The following is a 14,453-nucleotide window of genomic DNA, read 5'->3' as shown; positions in this document are numbered from 1 at the left end:
AAAGGCAGTTTAAGTCATTTCAAGGCCGCTGTGATAGTTGTCTCACTTACTGCTATAGGCAGTTTTAAGTGATTTCAAGGGCGCTGTGATAACTGCTTTAAAGGCAGTTTTAAGTGATAGTTGTCTCACTTGCTGCTTTAAGTCATTTCAAGGCCGCTGTGATGTTCAATTCATATAAGTTAGACATGATGCAAAATGTCAGCGTATTACTCTCTCAACCAATCAAAAGCTAGAAAGGGCACAAGGGACACAAGTGGAAATACCGTCATGTTGAGGGTCAAAGGTCACACAAGGTACATGCAGCCACACAAGAGCAGCACAAACGTCATGTTTGAATTAAAACAGGGAAGTCCAGAAATATCTGTTACATTTATTTTTAAGGCTTTAAAAAACTTTTCTTTTGTTTTTTTACTTTATATTTTTTGTTTCATTGTATTTCTACAATATTGTGGCAAGACCAACATTGTTGGTCATAGAAGGGCTTTATTGAAATGTGTAAAAGTGCAAATAAGTCATATTGAATATTTGTGGGGAAAGGTTGCCACCTAGCGGGCAGCAAATGAAAGGCTGCAGCAAACAAAAAACAACCCAACTAAAATATATAATTCCCACAAAAAATGTGTTGATTTTTTTTTTAATGTATTATAAAATATTTTGCATTCTAGTACAAGTAAATATTTTCTCCCCACCTTCTGCTTTATTGTAGGTTGGTGTCCTCCAACTAAATGCAGCTAGTCAAAACAGGACTGAAAATGTTTCATTTACTAGATTGGCCAGTAATCAAAATGACATCAAAATCATACAGATTAATGACACAATTGTATTTGGTCATATATTTTATACATTCAACTTATTTCAGTTTTTAAATCTTTATTTTGCATTTATAAAGGAACAAAAATAGATTTTACTGGCTTTATATCCAAATAATTTAGACACACTCAAGATTAAGTTCATTTTCAACAGTGATTTAGCGCTGAAAAGTTGTGAAAAAGCTTTTTTTTAATCTGGCTTCACGGTGGCGGAGGGGTTAGCGCATCTGCCTCACAATACAAAGGTCCTGAGTTCAATCCCAGGCTCGGGATCTTTCTGTGTGGAGTTTGCATGTCCTCCCCGTGACTGCGTGGGTTCCCTCCGAGTACTCCGGCTTCCTCCCACCTCCAAAGACATGCACCTGGGGATAGGTTGATTGGCAACACTAAATGGTCCTTATTTTGTGAGTGTGAATGTTGTCTATCTGTGTTGGCCCTGCGATGAAGGGGCGACTTGTCCAGGGTGTACACCGCCTTCAGCCCGATTGTAGCTGAGATAGGCACTAGCGCCCCCCGCGACCCAAAAGGGAATAACCGGTAGAAAATGGGTGGATTTGATTTGTGAAAATAAAACTAGAAACATATCCTGTGTTAAAAACTTCTTTCATTTATTACCAGTCACACTATTAATCAGGAACAAACAAGTTTACTAGTAATCTTTCAGGAAGCAAAGTGGAACAACAAGCGGTTTTCTTAAAAAAAAAACAATAGGAGGAGTACATAACGAGGATGTGTCTAGAAAACGTTTCCATGGAGACAAAGACGTGAAGGTCGGCGACCGCTGTGGTGCACGGAAAGGGAAAGCGAAACAAAGAAGACAAAAAACCTCCAAATATTTCAAACCTCCTTTTCGAAGTCAAACTTGCTTACGGACAAAAGATTAGAAACGGCGGTTGAACGCGCCGCCCTGCATGCCGCCGCCGTGCATCATCTGGTTCTGGCGATTGAGCGCCCCCGAGAGAGACTGGGACGAGGTCATGTAGCCCCCCCGACTGCAAGGGACACGGACACAAAGAGCAGGACTTTTAATGGCAGCAATAACAAGAGCACCTAAAGCTTGACAGCAAATTAACTCACCCGGCCATTCCTCCACGTGCCATGTGACCCGGACCTGCAGCCAGGAAGAAAGTTGCTTGTGAGCGTAACAGTCACACTTTAGTGCAGCCTCCACTTCTTGCCATTTTCATTGATATGTCATATCCTGATCTAACACAGCTGCTGTGCTAATTTGGTGAAATATTCCAACTAAAATGACAAAAGTTGCCACACACGTACACGTCTTCTGGTGGTTAATGAAAAACATAATATACATGATCGTGTATTTTGTTAGTTGCTGTGGTACAATTCTGCCATGCTTTGATTTTGTACCAACAGGAAGTCACTGTGCGCATGTGTTAATGTTGCGTGAACATAGTTGTGGTTCTTTTACGGAGGTTACTCGTTTGCACACCCAACTGTGATGAGTGGGTTTCTGCAAATCAGTGTTAATTTTGTTGACGAAAAATGTTCGTCATGGTTATCGTTAACTACCTTTTTTTCTGACTCAAACGAGACAATAACTAAATAAAAAATAATTTACGTGGACTAAGACGATGACGAGGTGTATTGACATATTCGTCAACAAATAAAAACGAGACAAAAATGTCTGCCAGAGACGAGATCCAATCGGAACTCATTTCGTTATGAAGAGGCGGGAGGAGCTGGGAAGAGAACCAATCAGAGCGACGTGGTCAGGAAGTTACGTAAACGTAGTTTGCGTTTGAGACTGCAGAAGACAACATGTCAACGCCGGGGAAGAAGAGAGAGGACATATGGGGAAATTTTATATTTGAGGTCAAAGATAACAAGACGCGGTGTAAGAAATGCAGCGCGAGGATTACGGGGAAAAACACAACAAACCTGAAGCGACATTTACAGTCGAATCACCCCGAAATCCACACACAGGTAAGCATTTTCCACAACATACAACTCACTCGACGTTATCCCGTTTATTACACGGCTTACTCGTGAAATACTAAATTTGAGACATGATTTTCATCAAAATATGATTTGTATCGGTGATTTTTCCGCCGTTTTGCTTTGACTTTCAGAAATTGAAGGAAAAGTTTACATATTCCCCTTTTGTCGACTTAATCTACTGTAGTTTTCATCGACTATAATCTTATATTTTGTCAACTAAAACTAGACCAAAACTGAAACTATTTAAATAACTAAATTATGACTAAAACTAAATTACATTTTAGTCAAAAGACTATGACTAAAACTAAATCAAATTTTGCTGTCAAAATTAACACTGCTGCAAATAAGGAAATCTCATTGAAAAATGTGATATTTTTATAGTTAATGCATTAAATAAAAAAACTGTCCTCATCTTATCAGAGGTTGCGTCGCGGGGGCAGCAGCCTAAGTAGAGAAGCCCAGACCTCCCTCTACCCAGCTACTTTGTAGTCAAAATGAATAAATTGTGGATTAAACAAGAAAAGTCACCTGGACAGTATGGCAGTTGTTTGGATTTTTTAAAAAGGGACCGTAGTCAGACCAATGTGGTCTAAAAATGATGCAAGGCGCTCATCTACAACAAGAACGGTAATACCACACCAGCTTAGCCGTGCTCACCCTTTAGAGCACAGGTGTAACTTCCTGCCACTAAACCTGCAGAAAATAGTTCAAAGGTTTCTCTATGTTTACATGTTGACACTTTGCACTATTTCCTTACACTTTATTAAGCATTTCTTACATATTCCTTATTTATGCACTATCATTTTACAAGCTTATTATTAATTGTTCAATGTCATTTTACAATGTATGAGTTTTTTTTCCATGCCTGTGTTGACATTTCCTTTTCTTTCTGCCTTGATAGCTGAGGGATTATAATCAGAGGAAAGTTAGGAAGTCATAATATTTATAAATGATTGATTGATAAATGATAAATGATATAAATGATTGAGGATCAGAACACCATCCGCACCATACACGGTGTTGATAGTGCACTGCTTCCCCTTCCTGAGGCGCCGTATGGTGGTCCAGAATCGCTTCGAAGCCGTCCGGAAGTCGTTTTCCATGGCTTCCCCGAACTCTTCCCATGTCCGAGTTTTTGCCTCCGCGACCGCTAAAGCTGCACACCGCTTGGCCCGTCGGTACCCGTCCACTGCCTCCGGAGTCCTATGAGCCAAAAGAACCCGATAGGACTCCTTCTTCAGCTTGACGGCATCCCTCACTGCTGGTGTCCACCAACGGGTTCTGGGATTACCGCCACGACAGGCACCAACAACCTTGCGGCCACAGCTCCAATCAGCCGCCTCGACAATAGAGGTTCGGAACATGGTCCACTCGGACTCAATGTCCCGCACCTCCCTCGTGACATGTTCAAAGTTCTTCCGGATGTGGGAATTGAAACTCTCTCTGACAGGAGACTCTGCCAGACGTTCCCAGCAGACCCTCACAATGCGCTTGGGCCTGCCAGGTCTGTCCGGCATCCTCCCCCACCATCGCAGCCAACTCACCACCAGGTGGTGATCGGTAGAAAGCTCCGCCCCTCTCTTCACCCGAGTGTCCAAAACATGAGGCCGCAAATCCGATGACACAACTACAAAGTCGATCATGGAACTGCGGCCTAGGGTGTCCTGGTGCCAAGTGCACATATGGACACCCTTATGTTTGAACATGGTGTTTGTTATCGACAAACTGTGACGAGCACAAAAGTCCAATAACAAAACACCACTCGGGTTTAGATCCGGGCGACCATTCTTCCCAATCACGCCTCTCCAGGTTTCACTGTCGTTGCCAACATGAGCGTTGAAGTCTCCCAGTAGGACAAGGGAATCACCCGGAGGAGCACTTTCCAGTACTCCCTCGAGTGTACCCAAAAAGGGTGGGTATTCTGAACTGCTGTTTGGTGCGTAAGCACAAACAACAGTCAGGACCCGTCCCCCCACCCGAAGGCGAAGGGAAGCTACCCTCTCGTCCACTGGGTTGAACTCAAACGTACAGGCTTTGAGCCGGGGGGCAACCAGAATTGCCACCCCAGCCCGTCGCCTCTCACTGCCGGCAACGCCAGAGTGGAAGAGGGTCCAGTCCCTCTCGAGAGAACTGGTTCCAGAGCCCTTGCTGTGCGTCGAGGTGAGTCCGACTATATCCAGCCGCAACTTCTCTACCTCGCGCACTAGCTCAGGCTCCTTCCCCCCCAGTGAGGTGACGTTCCACGTCCCAAGAGCTAGCTTCTGTAGCCGAGGATCGGACCGCCAAGTGCCCTGCCTTCGGCTGCCGCCCAGCTCACAATGCACCCGACCTCTATGGCCCCTCCCATGAGTGGTGAGCCCATTGGAGGGATGACCCACGTTGCCTCTTCGGGCTGTGCCCGGCCGGGCCCCATGGGAACAGGCCCGACCACCAGGCGCTCGCCATCGTGCCCCAACTCCGGGCCTGGCTCCAGAGCGGGGCCCCGGTGACCCACGTCCGGGCGAGGGAAATCTGGGTTCATTTCGTTGTAATTCCATAGAAGTCTTTGAGCTGCTCTTTGTCTGATCACTCACCTAGGACCTGTTTGTCTTGGGAGACCCTACCAGGGGGCATGAAAACCCCCAGACAACATAGCTCCTAGGATCATTGTGACACGCAAACTCCTCTACCACGGTAAGGTAGCAGCTCAGAGAGGAGACTTCGACTACGGATGTTGTGGATCGGTGGAGGGAATACTTCGAAGACCTCCTCAATCCCACCAACACGTCTTTCTTTGAGGAAGCGGTGCCTGGGGAATCTGTAGTGGACTCTCCTATTTCTGGGGCTGAGGTCGCTGAGGTAGTTAAAAAGCTCCTCGGCGGCAAGGCCCCGGGGGTGGATGAGATCCGCCCGGAGTTCCTTAAGGCTCTGGATGCTGTGGGGCTGTCTTGGTTGACAAGACTCTGCAGCATCGCGTGGACATCGGGGGCGGTACCTCTGGATTGGCAGACCGGGGTGGTGGTCCCTCTCTTTAAGAAGGGGGACCGGAGGGTGTGTTCCAACTATCGTGGGATCACACTCCTCAGCCTTCCCGGTAAGGTTTATTCAGGTGTACTGGAGAGGAGGCTTCGCCGGATAGTCGAACCTCGGATTCAGGAGGAACAGTGTGGTTTTCGTCCTGGTCGTGGAACTGTGGACCAGCTCTATACTCTCGGCAGGGTTCTTGAGGGTGCATGGGAGTTTGCCCAACCAGTCTACATGTGCTTTGTGGACTTGGAGAAGGCATTCGACCGTGTCCCTCGGGAAGTCCTGTGGGGAGTGCTCAGAGAGTATGGGGTATCGGAATGTCTTATTGTGGCAGTCCGCTCCCTGTATGATCAGTGTCAGAGCTTGGTCCGCATTGCTGGCAGTAAGTCGGACACGTTTCCAGTGAAGGTTGGACTCCGCCAAGGCTGTCCTTTGTCACCGATTCTGTTCATAACTTTTATGGACAGAATTTCTAGGCGCAGTCAAGGCGTTGAGGGGTTCCGGTTTGGTGGCCACGGGATTAGGTCTCTGCTTTTTGCAGATGATGTAGTCCTGATGGCTTCATCTGGCCGGGATCTTCAGCTCTCACTGGATCGGTTCGCAGCCGAGTGTGAAGCGACCGGAATGAGAATCAGCACCTCCAAGTCCGAGTCCATGGTTCTCGCCCGGAAAAGGGTGGAGTGCCATCTCCGGGTTGGGGAGGAGACCCTGCCCCAAGTGGAGGAGTTCAAGTACCTAGGAGTCTTGTTCACGAGTGGGGGAAGAGTGGATCGTGAGATCGACAGGCGGATTGGTGCGGCGTCTTCAGTAATGCGGACGTTGTATCGATCCGTTGTGGTAAAGAAGGAGCTGAGCCGGAAGGCAAAGCTCTCAATTTACCGGTCGATCTACGTTCCCATCCTCACCTATGGTCATGAGCTTTGGGTCATGACCGAAAGGATAAGATCACGGGTACAAGCGGCCGAAATGAGTTTCCTCCGCCGGGTGGCGGGGCTCTCCCTTAGAGATAGGGTGAGAAGCTCTGCCATCCGGGAGGAGCTCAACGTAAAGCCGCTGCTCCTCCACATCGAGAGGAGCCAGATGAGGTGGTTCGGGCATCTGGTCAGGATGCCACCCGAACGCCTCCCTAGGGATGTGTTTAGGGCACGTCCAGCTGGTAGGAGGCCACGGGGAAGACCCAGGACACGTTGGAAAGACTATGTCTCCCGGCTGGCCTGGGAACGCCTCGGGATCCCCCGGGAAGAGCTAGACGAAGTGGCTGGAGATAGGGAAGTCTGGGCTTCCCTGCTTAGGCTGCTGCCCCCGCGACCCGACCTCGGATAAGCGGAAGATGATGGATGATTTATATTGGCTAGTAAAATAAAGTTTTGTAAGTTCTGGCTACCTTTCTCCTGCAGCCTTTGTCATTTACCTGACTTGCCTATATAAATCAACCATTTATAAATACACATCAGTGGGCTACATTAACCTCTTCAAGATAGTCAGAATATTCTAAAGAATGATAAACAAAATGTATATCTCAAGGGAGTTATACTGGGCAAGGCAGGTTTGTTTCAGAGCACTTTTTTACACAGTCATTCAAAGTGCAGACATGAGGGGGGGGGGGAACAAAGAAAACTGACAAAGTGCTGCCACAGAAGCCCCAAAAGAACATTTAGAAAATCAAGACTACGTTTCCTACAATTTGGCGCATTTCATTTAGATTTATTCTCATCTAACAACCTCTTTTAGCTGACTTTTTGACACAAGTCCCATGTAATGTACCAAAGAATGGGTAGTTTTTTTAGTAGATCATTTACTAACATTACCATTGAAAATGCCAAGGGAAATATCATATAACACGCATGCAAATAACTACATTTGGCAATTCAATCACGCCCCCTCGGGTAATAGATTTCCGGTGTCAAGACCTCTGTTTAGATAGTAGATAGATAGTACTTTATTGATTCCTTCAGGAAAATTTTTAATTTACAATCCCCTCACCTCAACAGTATACCTTCTTGCTGGCTACTAATAAATACTTTACAGCTACTAATAAATGCTGTACAGTTATTAATACTCTACAGCTACTAATAAATACTCTACAACTACAAACCCAGTTTCCATATGATTTGGGAAATTGTGTTAGATGTAAATATAAATGGAATACAATGATTTGCAAATCCTTTTCAACCATTATTCAATTGAATGCACTACAAAGACAAGATATTTGATGTTCAAACTCAAACTTTTTTTTTTTTGCAAATAATCAACTTAGAATTTCATGGCTGCAACACGTGCCAAAGTAGTTGGGCAAGGGCATGTTCACCACTGTGTTACATCACCTTTTATTTTAACAACACTCAAGAAACGTTTGGGAAACCGAGGAAACTTAGTTGAAGCTTTGAAAGTGGAATTCTTTCCCATTCTTGTTTAATGTAGAGCTTCAGTCGTTCAACAGTCCATTTTCGATGGGAGACAGGTCAGGACGGCAGGCAGGCCAGGAAAGTACCCGCACTCTTTTTTTACGAAGCCACGCTGTTGTAAAACGTGCTGAATGTGGCTTGGCATTGTCTTGCTGAAATAAGCAGGGGCGTCCATGAAAAAGACGCCGCTTAGATGGCAGCATAGGTTGTTCCAAAACCTGTATGTACCTTTCAGCATTAATGGTGCCTTCACAGATGTGTAAGTTACCCATGCCTTTGGCACTAATGCACCCCCATACCATCACACATGCTGGCTTTTGAACTTTGCGTCAATAACAGTCCAGATGGTTCGCTTCCCCTTTGGTCCGGATGACACGATGTCGAATATTTACAAAAACAATTTGAAATGTGGACTCGTCAGACCACAGAACACTTTTCCACTTTGCATCAGTCCATCTTAGATGATCTCGGGGCCAGAGAAGCCGGCGGCATTTCTGGATGTTGTTGATAAATGGCTTTGGCTTTGCATAGTAGAGCTTTACTTGAGCTTACAGATCAATCAATCAATCAATGTTTACTTATATAGCCCTAAATGTAGCGACCAACTGTAATTAGTGACAGTGGTTCCTGAGCCCAATGTGGTGATATCTTTTAGAGATTGATGTTGGTTTTTGATACAGTGCCTGCCGTCTGTGGGATCGAAGGTCACGGTCTTTCAATGTTGGTTTCCGGCCATGCCGCTTACGTGGAGTGATTTCTCCAGATTTTCTGAACCTTTTGATATTATGGACAGTAGATGTTGAAATCCCAAAATTTCTTGCAATTGCACATCGAGAAACGTTGTTCCTAAACTGTTTGACTATTTGCTCACACAGTTGTGGACTAATGGGTGTACCTCGCCCCATCCTTTTTTGTGAAAGACTGAGCATTTTTTGGGGAAGCGGTTTTTATACCCAATCATGGCACCCACCTGTTCTTAATTAGCCTGCACACCTGTGGGATGTTCCAAATAAGTGTTTGATGAGCATTCATCAACTTTATCAGTATTTATTGCCACCTTTCCCAACTTCTTTGTCACGTGTTGCTGGAATCAAATTTTGTTTATCGGTTTTAACATCAAATATGTTGTCTTTGTAGCGCATTCAACTGAATATGGGTTGACAATGATTTGCAAATCATTGTATTCCGTTTATATTTACATCTAACACAATTTCCCAACTCATATGGAAACGGGGTTTGTACAACTGGTTGGGAACTCACATTAACAGCGACAACACGTAAGCTAGCTAGATGATGCTAACTAGCGAGCTTGTCCTGCAATTCAGTATCATCCCCAAATTCAAAAAATTTTTGTTTGGATCCTATTTTCCTGACATTGTAGTGGGTTTACATATTTCACGCACAGAACTTTTGTTGTTGTTACGAGTTCCAGTCGGACGACTTTTCACTGGACACATTTGCAGTGTTGCGTTGTTGCAATGAGAAGCCACGGATGTAAAGATACAGCTCCATTGCTGGGAAGAAAACAAAGTCTGAATGTTCTAAAACAATTAGCTCCATCTTTTGACACTCTTTCTGTGACTCCCGTCCTTACACGCTACAATATTTCATTCAAAAAAACGCAAACATGATTATTATGACGCGAAAATGAAAAAAAAAACAAGACTTGAGTTGGCTGCCATAAGCGTGTTGACATGTGTTGGTACCTGAGTCCCACTCACGACCTCCATCCCTGCAAGACAAAGCGTCATGAAATTAGTCAAGGAGGTTACAGTAGACAGAACGTCAACACACAACGTTCATGATATCATATCGATACTAATAGGACCATATTTTATCTATGTTTAAAAAAATATATAAAATCTGATGACGTGTGGAGATTTATTCAATAAACCAACAGGCGGCAATAAGTTTAAAAAATAAAATACAAATAAAAACCAGCATGTCAGAGCTTTCCTCCTGTCACTCGCTCCCATTAGCACATGTGACTTATGATAATCATTTGAAGATAGTTGTGATCCTTTGAGTTAAGAAATGTGGTCTTTAAAATACAAGTGTTGTGAGCAATGCCATGTTTAAAATAAGCGAGAAAATAAGTGATTTCAATAAGAGGCCCGGAGAAGTCCTTCATGTATTTGGCTGACGAATGAAACCTGGTCTGTGTTGAGATGAACATGTGGCTCACCTGGAGTTCATGCGCTTGTCATAACCTCCGTGTCGCTCGGAGAAATGCTGCACACAAACAATTCTTATTAGTTTCACAATCAGTACGATGAATTGTTACATCAACTAAGAGTGATTCACACACGAATTGTGTCTCCGTGTTTCACACTTTCATGTCAAGCCTTGGTTACAAATAAAGCAAAAGGCTATTTGCCTGACAAACATCTCTTGTTTTTGGTATCTATTTTTTACTACATCAATAGAAACAACATATACTTACACACACGTCATCACTATTTAAAACATAATTAGTTAAGATAATTAGAAACACTGCTCAAACTCCAGCCCTTTGCCCTGCTTGTAAAGAGTTGCCTTTTCCCCCACTTTTGTCTAAACATAGATCAAAGATATTTCCAACCTAATTAATTTGTATACATGGTAAAGAAAAAAAAAATCGAAATAAAGGTTGCATGTCTTCTTACCGCACCACCATCCCTCATGTCGTCCTGGAAACGCCCTCTGTCCCTGTGGTCAAAGTCCTGATAACGATCCGGTCGGCCAAAGTCGGAGCGGCCGTATCTTTCGTCCATGTTCATGCGCTTGTCCAGCCAGTCGTCTTTCCTGAGAAAACCACAATCATTTTCGGCGATGCTTCTCAATTATTTTCTCCCCCAGAAAGAAGAAGAAGAAGACGACATTTCGCACCCCCACTCAGTTAGTTACAGCACTAGTAGGGTGGGGCCGATAACACACTATCAGCGTATATCGCGGTAGACATGTAATCGATGCGTTGGATAAATATATTTTTGGGTCAAAAGAAATGAAGCAAGGTTGGTTGCATGAAAAAAGGCCATTGTGGTGTGGTTAGCTATCAAAACGGGAAGTGGTCACTCAGCCACGGGAGGTACACATTAAACAGCCAATAGCGTAACAGTATTAACTATCATGTTTGGTTGCACCAACTTGTTTTCGCACGGTTGATTCTTTGCATGGAGTGAGAAGAAAAAATAAAAATGAGTCCTGCAGACAGCATAAAATAAAAAACTGGATAAAACGGTAAAAGTCACCTCAAAGTTTGGCATTTTATTTTAATCACAGCATAGTCTGCTCATTTATATTCCGTTCACTCTTTAGATGAACGGAAACAGGTAGGAACTAAAGTGCAGGACTGTGCAACTAAAATAAATAACAAAATATAACAACTATTTTTCTTTAAAATAATAATTTGGTCTAATATTGTTCAAATATTAATCAATGCACAGTACAAATTATTTTCCATACTTAAATAAGAATAGACCAAATTAAATGTTACACTGTCATAACTTCCTGGCACTAAAATAGTTCTCAGGTCTCCTATGTTTACATTTTCACACTTTGATACACTTTATTAAGCATTTCTTACATATTCCTTATTTTAGCAGCTTCATTTTCAGAGAGAGTGTTGAATGTGTTTTCCATGCTGGTGTTGACATTGACTTTCCTTTCTACCTCTATAGCTGAGGAAATATAAACCAAAGAAGGTTTACATTTAAAATAAAAATGTTTGCATTAAATATGTTTCTCCTGGTCGATATAGTCCATAGGTGATAAAAAAATACCACTCGTTATCGATAATGGAGCAATATCAAAGACTTAGCATCGTGATAGAGTTTCCTTACCTGCCGTCCATGTCCAAGGGCCTCTTCATGGGCCGTCGGTCCTGCTCGTAGCGCAGCTGCTCCTGCTGCCTTCGGAGCTCCTCGCGCTCCCTGAGGATCCTCTCCTGCTCTCGCCGCCTCTCATACTGGATGCGCATATTTTCCCGTTCCAGGAACTGGCGCTCCATGCGGGCTGCCTCCAGACGCTGCTCCTCTGTCTGTGAAGGACCAAAGTGCCGCGTGGCACGTTTTAGCAAGGGAAGTGAGACACAAAGAGACAACATGGTGAGCTCACATCCAGCCTCTTCTTCATCAAGTGCTTTCGCTCCTCTTTTTCACGGAACATGCGGATTCGCTCGCGCTCGCGGTCTGGGCGGCTGTCGCGACTTCAGCAGAAAGACACGGAGGCTCGTGACCGTTATTGCCATTGGATGTAGGCTTTGATGTTTCCTTACGTGAGTCTGCGTCGCTCCGCCTCTCGCATCTCCCGCTCGCGCTGCCTCTGCCTCTCTCGCTCGCGCTGCTCCTTGATCTGGTCGAAGGACAAGATTTCCTTCCTATCTCTACTGACGGACTTGCGGTCCTGACTTTTTGAGCTCTACATGGACAGAAGAGAAGGACATTAGTGACACCGACATCACACAGAATTCTGCTTTTGGAAGCGTATCTCACTTACTCGGTCTTTGCTTTTGGCCTTGACGCTAATGACAGGCTCCCCCTTAGACTTGTCCATGACGACGGTCCTCTCGTCTCCTGGTAACCAAACCCAGCATCAGTTTAGAGAGGATAATGAACTTCAAGTTGTTTTTTTGTCATGAAAAGCTAGCAGAAACACCTCACCTTTGCCATCTTTTCCTTCTTTCTCATCCTTTCCATCAGACCTGCAAAACGACAATCTTGTCAGCGGATGTCAAATTTAAATGCGTTTTCTTTTGCTTTCAGTTTGAAAACAACATGAGTTTCACTAAACTTGTTGAGGTATTTAAACTAAAGATGGGCGATAAAGCCTAAAATCTGTATAGTAAAATATTATATACATATATATATATACATACGTACATATATATATATACATATATATATATACATACATACATATATATATATATAAGGGTTGGGTATCGAGTATCGTTTGGAACCAGGACTAACTTTCCGATTCTCCCGGAATCGTTCAAAAGTTTAAGTTTCGATTCCTGCGGAAAAAAAGAATATGTCCGCCGACCGGAAGAAGAAGCCGCTGAACACCAACGAAGAAGCGCCGACCGCTGGAAGTGTTAGCATAGCCGAGCCTATGTAGCCGAGCGAGTCAGTCAAGCATGGATAGCGGGCGTTGGCGGTCGAAAGTGTGGCTTTATTTTACTAAAAAAAAAAAAGGAAAAATCTGCGAAATGTAACAGGTGCGACAGCACTGTTTCGTGCTTAGGAGGGTGCACGTCGAACATGATGAAGCACCTCCGAGTTCATGGAGTACAAATAAATGCGTCTCCCGTCTTCGACGCGCTGCGCCGACCGTCCTCCTCTTCCTCTGGCTCCGGCTCCGACACCCAGCCTGGCACTTCTGTGACTGCACTGCAGTCCGAATCCGGTAAGTAAAACAGTATATATGCAATAAATAATGTGTTTTGCGCCAACGTTGAGGCAGCTAACAAATTAGCCCGCGTATTTTTTCATAGACAATTTACAACCTGCTAGCCAGGCTCCGCAATGTGCTCAGCGTACTCTGTTCACCGTAGCGCCAATTGGGAAGATGTCGGTGCCACAGAATGGTCACTGCACACACAGTCAAAAGACTGCATCCCTTTTCAGAGTTGGAATCTCCAACGTTAAGCAATAACGTTAGAGCTAAGCTAATTGATGCTGGGCTAAACAGTAACAGCAACATTACATGTTTGTTTACGTTTGCAGGGATAGGGTGAAAACTCTCAACCCAAAATACATACCAACTTCCAGGGACTACCTGTCAAACACATTGATCCCTGCATGGTACAATAAGAATCGAAATCGAGAATCGTCAGGAATCGGAATCGAAACAAAGAATTGGAATCGTTCGAATTCAAACGATACCCAACCCTAATATATACATACATATATATATATATATATATATATATATATATACATATAGCAACTTTTTACGACAATGATATAGATCACCATATATCAATTGGTAGATAAATAATAGAACCATTTTAAAATTAGGTTAAAAACGCTCCTAATTTGGCTGCTGATGTATACAGTAGCATATTGCATAATTACCGGTTGTATTGTTTTCTCAAAACTATTATTGATTTACTTGATAATATCGGGTTTCCAGGTAATTAAGGAATTGAAAATTACCAGCCAGGGATCAAGGGGCCCTTTTTGAGGTTGAAGAGATTTTAACATTTTTAAGATACTTTGGAAGACATTTCCTACAAAAAAATTCTGTAAAAATGCAAGAAAGCTTACCAATGGTTTTTATCTATAGGTTGCAT

The 14,453-nt window shown here is 43.8% G+C and overlaps 1 protein-coding gene across 1 annotated transcript in view; it reads right to left on the bottom strand.

The window, feature by feature from the left end:
* Positions 1–1,395: 1,395 nt before the first annotated feature.
* The window catches only part of safb (scaffold attachment factor B), a 34,069-nt gene continuing 21,011 nt past the window's right edge, over positions 1,396–14,453 (bottom strand). Inside the window, exons 12-21 of the mRNA XM_061883230.1 lie at positions 12,820–12,860; positions 12,656–12,732; positions 12,435–12,577; positions 12,275–12,365; positions 12,001–12,197; positions 10,825–10,963; positions 10,365–10,411; positions 9,886–9,911; positions 1,887–1,920; positions 1,396–1,801 (exon numbers count right to left, since the gene is read on the bottom strand). Of these exons, the coding sequence (XP_061739214.1) occupies positions 1,690–1,801; positions 1,887–1,920; positions 9,886–9,911; positions 10,365–10,411; positions 10,825–10,963; positions 12,001–12,197; positions 12,275–12,365; positions 12,435–12,577; positions 12,656–12,732; positions 12,820–12,860 (907 nt within the window). The 3' untranslated portion in view covers positions 1,396–1,689. The remainder of the gene's footprint in view (positions 1,802–1,886; positions 1,921–9,885; positions 9,912–10,364; positions 10,412–10,824; positions 10,964–12,000; positions 12,198–12,274; positions 12,366–12,434; positions 12,578–12,655; positions 12,733–12,819; positions 12,861–14,453) is intronic.

The sequence above is a fragment of the Nerophis ophidion genome, linkage group LG22 (assembly GCF_033978795.1).
Source record: "Nerophis ophidion isolate RoL-2023_Sa linkage group LG22, RoL_Noph_v1.0, whole genome shotgun sequence".
Classification (NCBI taxonomy): domain Eukaryota; kingdom Metazoa; phylum Chordata; class Actinopteri; order Syngnathiformes; family Syngnathidae; genus Nerophis; species Nerophis ophidion.
This window is presented reverse-complemented; position numbering and strand designations above follow the sequence as displayed.